Below are 17,483 nucleotides of genomic sequence, written 5' to 3'. Positions count from 1 at the left end.
TCATAAGTATGCCAGGGCCCTCTGGAATTCACTTGAATTCTCCTCCACTCTCTTTGGAGGTGAAAAATTCACTTACTACCTCTTGACCCCCTCCGCCACGCTGCAATTAACCTTCTCGGGCAAACTGTGCACAATAACTCCCACATCGAGCGCCCAGGTAAATTGCCACCGGAGAATCTTCCTGAGCTCCATGACAATGTGGCAGGCTGGGAGATGTCCTCAAACCGACCCTGTTGATGAAGTATGCCTCGATTACAATCCGAATTGATCTGACGGAAGTGAATGGATTTTGATAAGGGGGGGGCTGTGGAGGGGGAAAGGTGGTTCAGTGGTATTGGCTTCGTTCCTGTGCTGGCGTGGGGCTCTGATCACTCTTTCTTTCGCGTCTCCAGGTCCTTGGGTTACCCCCCGTGGCCATCCAGAAGGACTCTCTGAAGCAACACGGCCGTTCCGACCACAGCACCAAGGCGGCCTTCATCCATCACTGCGAGTCCGTGTGGAAGCGTAGCGGGAACGCGTGGTGAGTTGGGGACGGGGAGTCGAAGGAAGAGGCACGTGTCCTCGCTCATCTTTTTGGCTTTTGCTTCCTGCTGCTCCGTCGGGGCCGTCACGAATGTGTCGCTTCCCCGTTATTTGTTTGACTCTTGTACAGTAAAGTTTTTTTTTTGCGTTTCGTAAATATGGCCTATTTCTTTCGACTGATAACCAGGAGCCTGAAATTTACCCTCAAAGTTTCACGGCTTCCCTCGCGATCGTTACGATGACTTTGGTCGGGGGGGGGGGGGAGAGTCAGAACAAGGGGCGCGCTCCGATAATGACGACGTCTCTTCTTTTCCAGGCGTGAATTCGGACTCTCTGGTGTTCTGTGCGAGATCACAGCGTCGGACGATGAAGGTAAGCGGCAAGTGGGGTCTCAATTTCAATTCTTGTCCAAAATATCCTCCCTCCCACAGTGCGGCGCTCCCTCAGCACTGTCCCTCCCACAGTGCGGCGCTCCCTCAGTACTGACCCTCCCACAGTGCGGCGCTCCCTCAGCACTAACTCTCCCACAGTGCGGAGCCCCCTCAGCACTGACCCTCCCACAGTGCGGCGCTCCCTCAGCACTGACCCTCCCACAGTGCGGCGCTCCCTCAGCACTGACCCTCCCACAGTGCGGCGCTCCCTCAGCACTGACCCTCCCACAGTGCGGCGCTCCCTCAGCACTGACCCCCACATGCGGCGCTCCCTCAGCACTGACCCAGCCTGACCCTCCCTCAGCACTGACTCTCCCACAGTGCGACGCTCCCTCAGCACTGACCCTCCCACAGTGTGGCGCTCCCTCAGCACTGACCCTTCCACAGTGCGGCTCTCCCTCAGCACTGACCCTCCCACAGTGCGGCACTCCCTCAGCACTGACCCTCCCACAGTGCGGAGCTCCCTCAGCACTGACCCTCCCACAGTGCGGCACTCCCTCAGCACTGACCCTCCCACAGTGCGGCGCCCCCTCAGCACTGACCCACCCTCAGCACTGACCCTCCCTCAGCACTGACCCTCCCACAGTGCGGAGCTCCCTCAGCACTGACCCTCCCACAGTGCGGCGCTCCCTCAGCACTGACCCTCCAACAGTGCGGAGCTCCCTCAGCAGTGACCCTCGAACAGTGCGGAGCTCCCTCAGCACTGACCCTCCCACAGTGCAGCGCTTCCCTCAGCACTGACCCTCCCTCAGCACTGACCCTCCCTCAGCACTGACCCTCCCTCAGCACTGACCCTCCCACAGTGCGGCGCTCCCTCAGCACTGACCCTCCCACAGTGCGGCGCTCCCTCAGCACTGACCCTCCCACAGTGCGGCCCTCCCTCAGCACTGACCCTCCCACAGTGCGGCGCTCCCTCAGCACTGACCCTCCCACAGTGCGGAGCTCCCTCAGCACTGACCCTCCCACAGTGCGGCGCTCCCTCAGCACTGACCCTCCCTCAGCACTGACCCTCCCACAGTGCGGCGCTCCCTCAGCACTGACCCTCCCACAGTGCGGAGCTCCCTCAGCACTGACCCTCCCACAGTGCGGAGCTCCCTCAGCACTGACCCTGCCACAGTGCGGCGCTCCCTCGACCCCCCCGCCCTCCCTCCCTCGGACATCCCATTGACCCTCTCCCGTGTCTGTGCTTATTTTCAGCCCCCCAGTGGTTGAGGAAGGTGTCCACGTTCGTCTTGGCCATGTTCCAGTGGGCCTCCTCCTTGCACACCTCATTCTCCCCGCATCTGACTGTACGTATGAGCTTCCCCAGCCTGGGCGCGGAGCGCGGTGTGAGGTGGGGCCGCGTCGCGTGGGGAGGGAGGGACGATCGATCAGGTTCACAGGGATCACAGGAGTAGGCGGGGGTGCAATTAGCGAGGGCGGGAAGCCTTCGAATACAGGCCTCCGTGGTCACGTGGGCAGGTCAGTGACGGGGTTGTTAACAGTAAGATGTTAGGAAGTAGGGAGGGACCAGGACAGACTAATAGGGTGGTCTCTATTATTCACCTTTATTAGCCGAATTATCGAATATTAGAGCGGGAAGGTCACGATGGCTACCCCGTGTTCAATTCTGGTCGCCACACTACCAGGAGGATGTGGAGGCTTTAGAGAGGGTGCAGAAGAGATTGACCAGGATGTTGCCTGGTACGGAGGGCATTAGCTATGAGGAGCGGTTGAATAAACTCGGTTTGTTCTCACTGGAACGACGGAGGTTGAGGGGCGACCTGATAGAGGTCTACAAAATTATGAGGGGCATAGACAGAGTGGATCGTCAGAGGCTTTTTCCCCAGGGTAGAGGGGTCAATTACTAGGGGGGCATAGGTTTAAGGTGCGAGGGGCAAGGTTTAGAGGAGATGTACGAGGCAGGTTTTTTACACAGAGGGTAGTGGGTGCCTGGAACTCGCTGCCGGAGGAGGTGGTGGAAGCAGGGACGATAGTGACGTTTAAGGGGCATGTTGACAAATACATGAACAGGATGGGAATAGAGGGATACGGACCCAGGAAGATTTTAGTTTAGACGGGCAGCGTGGTCGGCACGGGCTTGGAGAGCCGAAGGGCCTGTTCCTGCGCTGTACTGTTCTCTGTTCTTTGTATATCTTAAATTGAAGGGCAGACGGGTTGGGCGGAATGGAGTGAATTATAAATTAGTTAAAGCCAATCCGAGGTGTGAAGACCGGAAGACGATAATATCCGTAAGAATCTTTGATGGGAGCTGTGGACGATATAAGACGGGGGGGCGGTTACGACGGGAGCTGCACAGAACGCCGGACGGGCCACACAGCTGGGCTCAGTTCTCGTCGCCACTCTCTGGGAGGGATGCGGTGGCGCTCCGGAGAAGGGGCGGAGGGGATTTAAGGAGGAGGAACGTTTTGACCTTGCGAGGAACCCGCTGCCTGGGCGTGACGGGGAGGGGGGGGGGGGGTGGGACTCCCGACGACAACCGAGACGCGTTGGGATGGGCCCCTGGAAGCGCCCCGGTGTGTGTCCTGAGCGCGAGGATAATCGCCGCTTACCGTTGTTTCTCTGTTCCAGCTCAGCATGGAGACGCTGCTCGTCGAATTCGCCCACGTGGCTGACTGGTGAGTGGACGGAGGAGATTCACCCCCCCGTCCCCCCGTCCCCCCTCCCGGTGGGGGGTGGGGGGGGCGGGTGGACGGTGAACCGGGCACGGATGACACCCCCCCCCCCCCCTAGTCGACGGCAGTTCAGTAACGATTTATTCTAACCGGCGGACCTTCTCTGTTTGCAGGCTGGAGGGGCCCCTCCGGGCCTTCGCCTGGCACCCCCACACGTTCAAGTTTGCCCTGGGGCTCCTGGATGACTCGATCAGGGTCTACAACTGCAAGAGGTAGGTGCGGGGTCAGGGGGCGGGGTCAGGGTTCGCGGCCGGCCGCGCCTTCTTGGTTAGGGGGCCGGGGGGGGCGGGGTCAGGGTGTCGGGGGCGGGGTCAGCGCGGTCAGCCCAATTAAAGGGTCCTGAGGCCAATTAAAGGGTCCTGAGGCCAATTAAAGGGTCCTGAGGCCAATTGAGGGGTCCTGAGGCCAACGGGGGGGGCAAGTATTGAAGCCGGGGGGAGGGGGGACTGAGGTCAAACGAGGGAGGGGATTCCTGAGGGCCAAATCGACGAATCCTGAGGCCACAGAGAAGGCCCTGGGGCCAAGGAGTGGGGTCCTGAGGTCAAATGTAAGGCCCTGAGGGCAAGGAGTGGGTTCCAGAGTCTACCCTATCCAGTCGTCTCGACTATGGAGGACCAACAGGCCGTTGGCCTCCTCCGCCGTTCCCGCCCGCTCACCTTCAGCGACTGGTGTCCAAGGAGAGCCAGGTCTCCTTGCCCGCTCCCCGCACTCGATCCGTAGCCGTTCCCCATAATCATCTGCCTTCCCGTTGCTGCCACCAAGCCGGACAACCTCGCCTTTATCCGTATTAAACTGCATCCGCCGCTCGTTTGCCCACTCCAAATCCCGCTGAAGGATCTGTGCGGCCTCCTCGCCGCTCGCCCTCCCACCCAACTGGACGTTGCCCGCAAATTTGGAGATATCACATCGGATTCCCTCATCTAAATCATTGATCACCGATCCCTACCCTACCCCACTAGTGCCATTCGGGGGAAAAGACCCGTTAATTCCTACTCTTTGTTTCCTGTCCGCCAAACTGTTTTCCATCCGTCTCGGTACACCTCCCCCCCAGTCCCTTGCGCTTTAAGTTTGCCCGCTAAATCCCTCAGGCGGGACTTTGTCTTCTGAAAGTCCGAATGTACCACATCCACCGGTTCCCCCTCGTCAACTCTACTCGTCGCATCGCCGAAGAATTCCAGTCGATTTGTCGAGCACGATTTCCCTCTCTCGCCAATCCGCGCTGACCCTCTCCTGCCACTGTTTCGCCCGAGTGCTCTGCTCTTAAATCTTCGATCACGGACTCCAGAATTTCCCCCCCGCTGCCGTCGTCAGGCTCGCTGGTCTATAATTCCCTCTTTTCTCGCCACCTCCCCTTCTCGAGTAGTCCATTTAGCCACCCTCCAATCTTCAGGGAATGTTCCCAGAGTCTCATTGACTCCTGGAAGGTGACCACCAACGTGGCCACTGTTTCCCGGGCCACTTCCTGAAGCACCCTGCGATGTAGATCGTCTGGCCCTGGGGCTGTGTCGGCCTTCTATCCCGTCAATTTCCCCCGCGCCGTTTCCCGACTGATTTCCTTGAGTTCTTCCCTCTCACTAAACCCTGCGTTCCCCGACATTTCCAGTGTGTGCTTCCCGTCCTCCTTGCCCAAGACACAACCAAAGTATGTCTTTAGTTGCCCAGCCATAATACATCCCCCCTCTTTCTGACCGTAAGGGACCTACATTTGTCTTCATCCATCTTCACGTGTCGATTGAAATTTTACAGTCAGTTTTTCTGCTCCTCGGAAGCTTACTCTCGTACTCTACTTTCCCCATTTCTTCACCAATACCGTGGCCCAATGTTTAAGCCATGGATTGACCGCTTTTCCCGTTTTATTTCAGCGCCAGTAGCTGCGGTTCACCCCCCCAGGCCCCCTTCGAATCTTTGCCATAGTCCATCCACCGTCATCCCTTTAAGTGGTGTTCCCCAATCCGCCATAGCCAACTCACGCCTCGTGTCATGGTGGTTTAGTGAGATTTAAGAACAAAGAACAAAGGAAAGTACAGCACAGGAACAGGCCCTTCGGCCCTCCAAGCCCGTGCCGACCGTGCTGCCCGTCTAAACTAAAATCTTCTACACTTCCGGGGTCCGTATCCCTCTATTCCCATCCTATTCATGTATTTGTCAAGATGCCCCTTAAACGTCACTATCGTCCCGGCTTCCACCACCTCCTCCGGCAGCGAGTTCCAGGCACCCACTACCCTCTGTGTAAAAACCTTCCCTCGTACATCTCCTCTAAACCTTCGAACCTTAAACCTTAAACCTATGCCCCCTAGTAATAGCTCTCTCTCTGTCTCTCTCTCAATGTAATTGACCCCTCTACCCTGGGGAAAAGCCTCTGACGATCCACTCTGTCTATGCCCCTCATAATTTTGTCGACCTCTATCAGGTCGCCCCTCAACCTCTGTCGTTCCAGTGAGAACAGACCGAGTCTATTCAACCCCTCCTCATAGCTAATGCCCTCCGTACCAGGCAACATCCTGGTAAATCTCTTCTGCGCCCTCTCTAAAGCCTCCACATCCTTCTGGTAGTGTGGCGACCAGAATTGAACACCATACTCCCAAGTGTGGCCTAACTAAGGTTCTATACAGCTGCAACATGACTTGCCAATTCTTATACTCAATGCCCTGGCCAATGAAGACAAGCATAGTGTGTTGGCTTTCATTAACAGGGGGATCGAGTTTAAGAGCCGCCAGGTTTTGCTGCAGCTTTATCAAACCCTGGTTAGACCACACTTGGAATATTGTGTCCAGTCCTGGTCGCCTCATTATAGGAAGGATGTGGATGCTTTGGAGAGGATGCGGAGGAGATTTACCAGGATGCTGCCTGGACTGGAGGGCATGTCTTATGAAGAAAGGTTGAGGAGGAGCGAGGGCTTTTCTCACTGGAGCGAAGAAGGCAGAGAGGTGACTTGATCGAGGTGGACAAGGTGATGAGAGGCATGGATAGAGTGGATAGCCAGAGACTTTTCCCCAGGGTGGAAATGGCTGTCACGAGGGGGGGCATCATTTGAAGGTGATTGGAGGAAGGTATAGGGGAGATGTCAGAGGCAGGTTCTTTACACAGAGAGTGGTGGGTGTGTGGAATGCGCTGCCAGCAGAGGGGGTGGAGTCAGAGTCATTAGGGACATTGAAGCGACTCTTGGGCAGGCAACATGGACAGCAGTAAATTGAAGGGGTGCAGGTTAGGTTGATCTTAGATTAGGATAAATGGTCGGCACAACATCGTGGGCCTGTACTGTACTGTACTGTTCTATAGAACATAGAACAGTACAGCAGAACAGGCCCTTCGGCCCTCGCTGTTGTGCCGAGCAATGATCACCCTACTCAAACCCACGTATCCACCCTATACCCGTAACCCAACGACACCCCCCCCCCCCCTTAACCTTACTTTTCAGGACACTACGGGAAATTTAGCACGGCCAATCCACCTAACCCGCACATCTTTGGACTGTGGGAGGAAACCGGAGCACCCGGAGGAAACCCACGCACACACAGGGGGAGGACGTGCAGACTCCGCACAGACAGTGACCCAAGCCGGAATCGAACCTGGGACCCTGGAGCTGTGAAGCATTCATGCTAACCACCATGCTACCGTGCTGCCCTTTTGTCTTCTTGACTACCTTCTCCACCTGTGTTGCCCCTTTCAGTGACCAGTGGACCTGTACACCCAGATCTCTCTGACTGTCAATACTCTTGAGAGTTCTACCATTCACTGTATATTCCCGACCTGCATTAGACCTTCCAAAATGCATCACCTCACATTTGTCTGGATTAAACTCCATCTGCCACCTCTCCGCCCAAGTCTCCAAACGATCTAAATCCTGCTGTGTCCTCCGACAGCCCTCATCGCTCTCCGCAATTCCACCAACCTTTGTGCAGCTGGGAGTATTGGGCACACTAATCTCCTTATTGCAGGAAAGGTGTCGTGACGTTGGAGGTAGTTCAGTGGACGTTCACTCGATTGGTTCCACAGACGTTTTGTTTTAAGCCCAGTTTCCGCGTGCAATCGCCTCCAGTCCGACAAATCAACGATAAAATATTGGAGATTTGGGTCCCGTATCCTGGCCACTGTTGGTATCTGGTCAGGGACATGGCTTAGAGCGTGTTTGAGCGCTGCGTTCATGTTAAAAAAAGAATCGCGGTTTGAAATGCGGCAAAGCCCGTGGGGGCGTGGGCAAAATAACCGGTGTTAAAAAAAACACGGCAGTTGCGTTTCGTGGAGGGGATTCCCCGGGGGTTAATTAATTAGCCTTCAGCTTGACGAGCCGGCGTCGTTGCCGGATGGAGCTGATTGGGGCGCGGGAGCTTTTTCGAGAAAGCCCATCTCTCAGCTTCGGTGTCTGACCAGTGCGCGCAGCGGACCCGTTCTGCTCTCCCTGTCGGTCAGTTAAAACGGTATTGGAAGCGGTGCAGACTTGTCTGAGGATTAGGGGGGGTTGAGAAACAGCCTTCTGGAGGAGCACGGCCATGGTTTTCTGCAGGGTATCGGACGGGAGCCAGATCTGATTGGTGAAAAAGTGTCGCAACCTTCAAAGAATAACTGCGTCAGGACAAGTTCTGTAACATCGGTATTTAGGATGGATTGAGAGCTGGGGGGGAGCAACGTTCTTGTTCAATTGGGAATAAAGATAGCAGTTAAGGCTATTGTGTTCGCCGTGTCGAGTGGTATCGCTTAAGAAGGCGAATGGAGTTTTGTCCTTCATTGCTAGAGGGATGGAGTTTCAGACGAGCGAGGTTATGCTGCAATTGTATAAGGTGTTAGTGAGGCCACACCTGGAGTATTGTGTTCAGTTTTGGTCTCCTTACCTGAGAAAGGACGTACTGGCGCTGGAGGGTGTGCAGAGGAGATTCACTAGGTTAATCCCAGAGCTGAAGGGGTTGGATTACGAGGAGAGGTTGAGTAGACTGGGACTGTACTCGTTGGAATTTAGAAGGATGAGGGGGGGATCTTATAGAAACATTATGAAGGGAATAGATAGGATAGATGCGGGCAGGTTGTTTCCACTGGCGGGTGACAGCAGAACTAGGGGGCATAGCCTCAAAATAAGGGGAAGTAGATTTAGGACTGAGTTTAGGAGGAACTTCTTCACCCAAAGGGTTGTGAATCTATGGAATTCCTTGCCCAGTGAAGCAGTTGAGGCTCCTTCATTACATGTTTTTAAGGTAAAGATAGATAGTTTTTTCATGAGGATAGGAATAAAGGGTTATGGTGTTCGTGCCGTGTGAGTAAGGCGTGTGTGTGTGACCGTGACTTCTGTCCCTCAGCGAGACTGTGCCGACACTGAAACACCGTTTGCAGAAGGACGTGTCCGTTCTGGCGTGGAAACCCCTCTGTGCCTCCGTGCTGGCTGTGGGCTGCGAGACCTGCATCCTTGTGTGGAACATAGACCCCACCTCGCTCTCCACCAGGTACGTCGGAGGGTCGGCGCCGAGGGAGCGCCGCGCTGTGGGAGGGTCAGTGCTGAGGGAGGGTCAGTGCTGAGGGAGCGCCGCACTGTGGGAGGGTCAGTGCTGAGGGGGGCCGCACTGTGGGAGGGTCAGTGCTGAGGGAGGGTCAGTGCTGAGGGAGCGCCGCACTGTGGGAGGGGTCAGTGCTGAGGGAGGGTCAGTGCTGAAGGAGGGTCAGTGCTGAGGGAGCTCCGCACTGTGGGAGGGTCAGTGCTGAGGGAGGGTCAGTGCTGAGGGAGCGCCGCACTGTGGGAGGGTCAGTGCTGAGGGGGCCGCACTGTGGGAGGGTCAGTGCTGAGGGAGAGCCGCACTGTGGGAGGGTCAGTGCTGAGGGAGCGCCGCACTGAGGGAGGGTCGGTGCTGAGGGAGGGTCAGTGCTGAGGGAGCGCCGCACTGAGGGAGGGTCGGTGCTGAGGGAGGGTCAGTGCTGAGGGAGCCGCACTGTGGGAGGGTCAGTGCTGAGGGAGAGCCGCACTGTGGGAGGGTCAGTGCTGAGGGAGCGCCGCACTGTGGGAGGGTCAGTGCTGAGGGAGCCGCACTGTGGGAGGGTCAGTGCTGAGGGAGAGCCGCACTGTGGGAGGGTCAGTGCTGAGGGAGAGCCGCACTGCGGGAGGGTCAGTGCTGAGGGAGGGGTCAGTGCTGAGGGAGGGTCAGTGCTGAGGGAGAGCCGCACTGTGGGAGGGTCAGTGCTGAGGGAGAGCCGCACTGTGGGAGGGTCAGTGCTGTGGGAGGGTCAGTACTGAGGGAGCGCCGCACTGTGGGAGGGTCAGTGCTGAGGGAGGGTCAGTGCTGAGGGAGCTCCGCACTGTGGGAGGGTCAGTGCTGAGGGAGCGCCGCACTGTGGGAGGGTCAGTGCTGAGGGAGCGCCGCACTGTGGGAGGGTCAGTGCTGAGGGAGAGCCGCACTGTGGGAGGGTCAGTGCTGAGGGAGCGCCGCACTGTGGGAGGGTCAGTGCTAAGGGAGCACCGCACTGTGGGAGGGTCAGTGCTGAGGGAGCGCCGCACTGTGGGAGGGTCAGTGCTGAGGGAGTGCCGCACTGTGGGAGGGTCAGTTCTGTGGGAGGGTCAGTGCTGAGGGAGCGCCGCACTGTGGGAGGGTCGGTGCTGAGGGAGCGCCGCACTGTGGGAGGATCAGTGCTGAGGGAGCTCCGCACTGTGGGAGGGTCAGTGCTGTGGGAGGGTCAGTGCTGAGGGAGGGTCAGTGCTGAGGGAGCGCCGCACTGTGGGAGGGTCAGTGCTGAGAGAGCGCCGCACTGTGGGAGGGTCAGTGCTGAGGGAGCTGCGCACTGTGGGAGGGTCAGTGCTGAGGAAGCGCCGCACTGTGGGAGGGTCAGTGCTGAGGGAGCGCCGCACTGTGGGAGGGTCGGTGCTGAGGGAGCGCCGCACTGTGGGAGGGTATGTGCTGAGGGAGCACCGCACTGTGGGAGGGTCAGTGCTGAGGGAGCTCCGCACTGTGGGAGGGTCAGTGCTGTGGGAGGGTCAGTGCTGTGGGAGGGGTCAGTGCTGTGGGGGGGGTCAGTGCTGTGGGGGGGTCAGTGCTGAGGGAGGGTCAGTGCTGAGGGAGGGGTCAGTGCTGAGGGGAGCTCCGCACTGTGGGAGGGTCAGAGCTGAGGGAGGGTCAGTGCTGAGGGAGCGCCGCACTGTGGGAGGGTCGGTGCTGAGGGGAGCGCCGCACTGTGGGAGGATCAGTGCTGAGGGAGCTCCGCACTGTGGGAGGGTCAGTGCTGTGGGAGGGTCAGTGCTGAGGGAGGGTCAGTGCTGAGGGGAGCTCCGCACTGTGGGAGGGTCAGTGCTGAGGGAGCGCCGCACTGTGGGAGGGTCAGTGCTGGGGGAGCGCCGCACTGTGGGTGGGTCAGTGCTGAGGGAGGGGTCAGTGCTGAGGGAGCGCCGCACTGTGGGAGGGTCAGTGCTGAGGGAGCGCCGCACTGTGGGAGGGTCAGTGCTGAGTGAGCGCCGCACTGTGGGAGGGTCGAGTGCTGAGGGAGCGCGCACTGTGGGAGGGTATGTGCTGAGGGAGCACCCGCACTGTGGGAGGGTCAGTGCTGAGGGAGCTCCGCACTGTGGGAGGGTCAGTGCTGAGGGAGGGTCAGTGCTGTGGGAGGGTCAGTGCTGTGGGGGGGGGTCAGTGCTGTGGGGGGGTCAGTGCTGAGGGAGGGTCAGTGCTGAGGGAGGGTCAGTGCTGAGGGAGTGCCCCTGACCATCCGGCTTGCTCTTTCCTCCCCAGGCCTTCGTCAGGTTGCGCCCACGTTCTCTCTCAGCCCGGTCACAGTCCCGTCACCTCACTGGCCTGGTCGCCCAAGGGTGGCGTGCTGCTCTCTGCCTCTCCAACCGACACCTCGATGATGGTAAGGTGGAGCGGGGATGGGGTGTGTCCGGGGAAGGAAGGGGTGGGGGGTGGGGGGGTGGGTTTGAGCAGCGCCTGAACTGACCCCATCTTCGATCTCTCTCTTCCTCAGGTCTGGGACGTGTCCACTGAGACCTGCGTCCCATTGCAGCGAGTCGGAGGGGGCGGCGTCTCCTACTTGGCCTGGTCGCCGGACGGGAGTCACGTCCTCGCCGCCACCCCGTCTGCGATCTTCAGGTGAGCGTCCAGTCGGCGGGTTTCTGTGGGGGGGGGGGGGGGGGGGGGGGGGGGTGGTTTGGGGGCACTGAGAGGGGGGGGTCGGGTGCTGTGTCGCCGCATTGAGCTGGAGCGGGCATGTGGGCGGGAGAGGAGAGAGTGTGGGGGGTGGGGGGAAGGTGGTGGAGTGAGGGGTTGGAGGCCCTGAATCACCGATGAATCCCTCACCACCATCGACATCCTGCGGGGGTTACCATTGATCAGAAGCTGAACTGGACCCCGCCGTATAAATACTGCGGCTGCCAGAGCTGGTCGGGGGCTGGGAATCCTCGCACCCCACCCCCTCGACCGACACACTATGTCATTACCATCAATGGAATCTACCCCACTATCGACATCCTGGGGGTTACCATTGATCAGAAACTGAACTGGACCCAGCCGTATAAATACTGCGGCTGCCAGAGCAGGTCGGGGGCTGGGAATCCTCACCCCCACCCCCTCGACCGACACACTATGTCATTACCATCAATGGAATCTACCCCACTATCGACATCCTGGGGGTTACCATTGATCAGAAACTGAACTGGACCCAGCCGTATAAATACTGCGGCTGCCAGAGCAGGTCGGGGGCTGGGAATCCTCACCCCCACCCCCTCGACCGACACACTACGTCATTACCATCAATGGAATCTACCCCACTATCGACATCCTGAGGTGGGTTACCATTGATCAGAAGCTGAACTGGACCCAGCCGTATAAATACTGCGGCTACCAGAGCGGGTCGGAGGCTGGGAATATTGCGGAGAGTAACTCACCTCCTGACTCCCCACCCGCGACAAACTCCTCAAATGGCACCTCCCAGACCCGGGGCCTCTACCCCCTCCTTAGACGGACGGGGAGGAGGGGGCGGCAGACACACTGGGAACGCTCATCGCCTGAAAGCCCCCCCCCCCCCCCCACCCCGCCCTCCCTCCAAGCCCCCTACGCACGCACACACACACCGTCCCATAGATAAGCTGCAGAGCTGGGCTGAGAGGTGGCAAATGGAGTTCAATGCAGAAAAGTGTGAGGTGATTCATTTTGGAAGGAATAACAGGAAGGCAGAGTACTGGGCTAATGGTAAGATTCTTGGTAGTGTGGACGAGCAGAGAGATCTCGGAGTCCATGTACATGGATCCCTGAAAATTGCCACCCAGGTTGAGAGGGTTGTTAAGAAGGCGTACGGTGTGTTGACCTTTATTGGGAGAGGAATTGAGTTTCGGAGCCATGAGGTCATGTTGCAGCTGTACAAAACTCTGGTGCGGCCGCATTTGGAGTATTGTGTGCAGTTCTGGTCGCCACATTATAGGAAGGATGTGGAAGCTTTGGAAAGGGTGCAGAGGAGATTTACCAGGACGTTGCCTGGTATGGAGGGAAGATCTTACGAGGAAAGGCTTGAGGCTGTTTTCGTTAGCGAGAGGAAGTTAAGAGGTGACTTAATTGAGGCATACAAGATGATCAGAGGATTAGATAGGGTGGGCAGTGAGAGCCTTTTCCCTCGGACGGTGATGTCCAGCACGAGGGGACATAGCTTTAAATTGAGAGGAGATAGATATAGGACAGATGTCAGAGGTAGGTTCTTTACTCAGAGAGTAGTAAGGGCGTGGAATGCCCTGCCTGCAACAGTAGTGGACTCGCCAACACTAAACGCATTCAAATGGCCATTGGATTGGCATATGGACGATAAGGGAATAGTGTAGATGGGCTTTAGAGGGGTTTCACAGGTCGGCGCAACATCGAGGGCCGAAGGGCCTGTACTGCGCTGTAATGTTCTATGTTCTATGAAACTCATCCGCCGTTCTTTAAGTGTTGTTGGAGTCTAAATCACAGATCCCCCTCGCCGACAGCGCCGTGCATGTACCTATCCCACAACAGCGGGTACGAGAAGGCTGGACGCCGACTGGCCGGTTATTTGACCACATTCTGAGTCGGGGGGTGAAGGGGCTGGGAACAGAGACCGTGCGCGCGCGCGGAGCTGTATGGAATTTCCCAGCATCCTCGACGTGGCCTACCCAGGCACCTCGTTTCTTGCGAATGCCTCCTGAATTGACGCCTTCTGTCTGTCTCCCTGACAGGGTCTGGGAGACGCGCAACTGGACCTGCGATCGATGGCCCACACTACGGGGCCGCTGTCAGGTACGTGTCGGAGGTGGGTGGAGGAAAGGGAGGGAGGGTCAGTGCTGAGGGAGCGCCGCACTGTGGGAGGGTCAGTGCTGAGGGAGTGCCGCACTGTGGGAGGGTCAGTGCTGAGGGAGCGCCGCACTGTGGGAGGGTCAGTGCTGAGGGAGCGCCACACTGTGGGAGGGTCAGTGCTGAGGGAGCTCCGCACTGTGGGAGGGTCAGTGCTGAGGGAGCGCCGCACTGTGGGAGGGTCAGTGCTGAGGGAGCGCCGCACTGTGGGAGGGTCAGTGCTGAGGGAGCGTCGCACTGTGGGAGGGTCAGTGCTGAGGGAGGGTCAGTGCTGAGGGAGTGCCGCACTGTGGGAGGGTCAGTGTTGAGGGAGCGCCGCACTGTGGGAGGGTCAGTGTTGAGGGAGCTCCGCACTGTGGGAGGGTCAGTGCTGAGGGAGGGTCAGTGCTGAGGGAGGGTCAGTGCTGAGGGAGCTCCGCACTGTGGGAGGGTCAGTGCTGAGGGAGCGCCGCACTGTGGGAGGGTCAGTGCTGAGGGAGCGCCGCACTGTGGGAGGGTCAGTGTTGAGGGAGCTCCGCACTGTGGGAGGGTCAGTGCTGAGGGAGGGTCAGTGCTGAGGGAGGGTCAGTGCTGAGGGAGCGCCGCACTGTGGGAGGTCAGTGCTGAGGGAGCCCCGCACTGTGGGAGGGTCAGTGCTGAGGGAGCTCCGCACTGTGGGAGGGTCAGTGCTGAGGGAGTGCCGCACTGTGGGAGGGTCAGTGCTGAGGGAGCGCCGCACTGTGGGAGGGTCAGTGCTGAGGGAGCTCCGCACTGTGGGAGGGTCAGTGCTGAGGGAGCTCCGCACTGTGGGAGGGTCAGTGCTGAGGGAGCGCCGCACTGTGGGAGGGTCAGTGCTGTGGGAGGGTCAGTGCTGAGGGAGCTCCGCACTGTGGGAGGGTCAGTGCTGAGGGAGCTCCGCACTGTGGGAGGGTCAGTGCTGAGGGAGGGTCAGTGCTGAGGGAGGGTCAGTGCTGAGGGAGGGTCAGTGCTGAGGGAGCTCCGCACTGTGGGAGGGTCAGTGCTGAGGGAGGGTCAGTGCTGAGGGAGGGTCAGTGCTGAGGGAGCGCCGCACTGTGGGAGGGTCAGTGCTGAGGGAGCTCCGCACTGTGGGAGGGTCGGTGCTGAGGGAGTGCCGCACTGTGGGAGGGTCAGTGCTGAGGGAGCTCCGCACTGTGGGAGGGTCAGAGCTGAGGGAGAGCCGCACTGTGTGAGGGTCAGTGCTGAGGGAGGGTCAGTGCTGAGGGAGGGTCATTGCTGAGGGAGGGTCAGTGCTGAGGGAGGGTCAGTGCTGAGGGAGGGTCAGTGCTGAGGGAGCGCCGCACTGTGTGAGGGTCAGTGCTGAGGGACGGTCAGTGCTGAGGGACGGTCAGTGCTGAGGGAGCACCGCACTGTGGGAGGGTCAGTGCTGTGGGTGGGTCGGTGCTGAGGGAGCGCCGCACTGTGGGAGGGTCAGTGCTGAGGGAGGGTCAGTGCTGAGGGTGCGCCGCACTGTGGGAGGGTCAGTGCTGAGGGAGGGTCAGTGCTGATGAGGGCCGCACTGTGGGAGGGTCAGTGCTGAGGGAGCGCCGCACTGTGGGAGGGTCAGTGCTGAGGGAGCGCCGCACTGTGGGGGGTCAGTGCTGAGGGAGCACCGCACTGTGGGAGGGTCAGTGCTGAGGGAGGGTCAGTGCTGAGGGAGCTCCGCACTGTGGGAGGGTCAGTGCTGAGGGAGCTCCGCACTGTGGGAGGGTCAGTGCTGAGGGAGCGCCGCATTGTGAGAGGGTCAGTGCTGAGGGAGCGCCCCACTGTGGGAGGGTCAGTGCTGAGGGAGCGCTGCACTGTGGGAGGGTCAGTGCTGAGGGAGTGCCGCACTGTGGGAGGGTCAGTGCTGAGGGAGCTCCGCACTGTGGGAGGGCCAGTGCTGAGGGAGCGCTGCACTGTGGGAGGGTCAGTGCTGAGGGAGCGCCGCACTGTGGGAGGGTCCAGTGCTGAGGGAGCGTCCGGCCTGTGGGAGGGTCCGCTGCTGAGGGAGGGCTCAGTGCTGAGGGAGCGCCGCACTGTGGGAGGCTCAGTGCTGAGGGAGAGCCAGTGCTGAGGGAGCGCTGCACTGTGGGAGGGTCATTGCTGAGGGGAGCTCCGCACTGTGGGAGGGTCAGTGCTGAGGAGAGCCGCACTGTGGGAGGGTCAGCTGCTGAGGGAGGGTCAGCACTGTGGGAGGGTCAGTGCTGAGGGAGCGCTGCCTGTGGGAGGGTCAGTGCTGAGGGAGTGCCGCACTGTGGGAGGGTCAGTGCTGTGGGAGCTCCGCACTGTGGGAGGGTCAGTGCTGAGGGAGAGCCGCACTGTGGGAGGGTCAGTGCTGAGGGAGCGCTGCACTGTGGGAGGGTCAGTGCTGAGGGAGCTCCGCACTGTGGGAGGGTCAGTGCTGAGGGAGGGTCAGTGCTGAGGGAGGGTCAGTGCTGAGGGAGGGTCAGTGCTGAGGGAGGGTCAGTGCTGTGGGAGGGTCAGTGCTGAGGGAGGGTCAGTGCTGAGGGAGGGTCAGTGCTGAGGGAGGGTCAGTGCTGAGGGAGGGTCAGTGCTGAGGGAGGGTCAGTGCTGAGGGAGGGTCAGTGCTGAGGGAGGGTCAGTGCTGTGGGAGGGTCAGTGCTGAGGGAGCTCCGCACTGTGGGAGGGTCAGTGCTGGGGGAGGGTCAGTGCTGAGGGAGGGTCAGTGCTGAGGGAGGGTCAGTGCTGAGGGAGGGTCAGTGCTGAGCGAGCTCTGCAAGTCCCTATCCTGCCCCCGCCAAGTCTCGGGATGACCGTTTTCCGTTGCCGATGACGCTGACCCATGTCCTGTGCTTCCAGACCGGTTGTTGGAGTCCTGACGGAACGAGATTGTTATTCACGGTGGAGGGCGAGTCCATAATATATCTGTTAACCTTCTCAACCACTGGTGAGTCCTGATGGCGGAGGGGGCGTGTGCGTTTCCAAGTCAGGACGATACGCGGGTGAATCGGAAGGTCAGATAATGTTGTGCATGGAACAACGCAGCACAGGAACAGGCCCTTCGGCCCCTCCGAGCCTGTACTGACCATGATACCAACCTTGGCCCAAACCCTCAGCCTTTCCTTGTGCCGTATCCCTCTATACCCGTCCTATCCATGAGTTTGTCAAGGTGCCTTTTGAACGCCGTTAATGTATCGGCTTCCACAGCCTCCCCCTGGCAACGCGTTCCAGACACTCACCACCCTCTGCGTAAAAACCCAGCCTCGCCCATCTCCTCTAAACTTTGCCCCACGGACCTTAAACCTCTGCCCCCCCTGGTGACTGACCCCTCCACCCTGGGAAAGAGCCTGTCCATCCACTCTATCCACGCCCCGCAGAATCGTGTAGACCTCTATCAGCTCGCCCCTCAGCCTCCGTCTTTCTGATGCAAACAGTCCGAGTCTATTCAGCCTCTCCGCGTAGCTAACGCCCTCCGTACCAGGCAACATCCTGGTAAACCCCCTCCGCCCCCTCCCCAAAGCCTCCGCATCCTTCTGGTAGTGCAGCGACCAGAATTGGGCGCCGTATTCCAAGTGCGGCCTTGCCAAGGTTCTCCACAGCTGCAGCCAGTTTTGATGCTCGACGCGCCGTCCGATGGAGGATTTAGATCGTTTGGA

At 59.4% G+C, this 17,483-nt stretch overlaps 1 protein-coding gene across 1 annotated transcript; it reads left to right on the top strand.

The window, feature by feature from the left end:
• The first annotated feature begins 411 nt into the window (after positions 1 to 411).
• On the top strand, positions 412 to 16,861 carry aaas (achalasia, adrenocortical insufficiency, alacrimia). Its single transcript, XM_038788774.1, has 10 exons — positions 412 to 520; positions 839 to 894; positions 2,151 to 2,242; positions 3,525 to 3,571; positions 3,742 to 3,840; positions 8,917 to 9,060; positions 11,323 to 11,443; positions 11,555 to 11,679; positions 13,773 to 13,833; positions 16,687 to 16,861. The coding sequence occupies exons 3-10, from the start codon at positions 2,192 to 2,194 to the stop codon at positions 16,783 to 16,785; spliced, it is 747 nt and encodes a 248-aa protein (XP_038644702.1). The 5' UTR covers positions 412 to 520; positions 839 to 894; positions 2,151 to 2,191; the 3' UTR covers positions 16,786 to 16,861.
• Positions 16,862 to 17,483: the final 622 nt, after the last annotated feature.

Source organism: Scyliorhinus canicula, unplaced genomic scaffold (genome assembly GCF_902713615.1).
Source record: "Scyliorhinus canicula unplaced genomic scaffold, sScyCan1.1, whole genome shotgun sequence".
NCBI lineage: Eukaryota > Metazoa > Chordata > Chondrichthyes > Carcharhiniformes > Scyliorhinidae > Scyliorhinus > Scyliorhinus canicula.
Note: the sequence above shows the minus strand (reverse complement) of the source record. Positions and strands in the feature narration are given on the sequence as shown.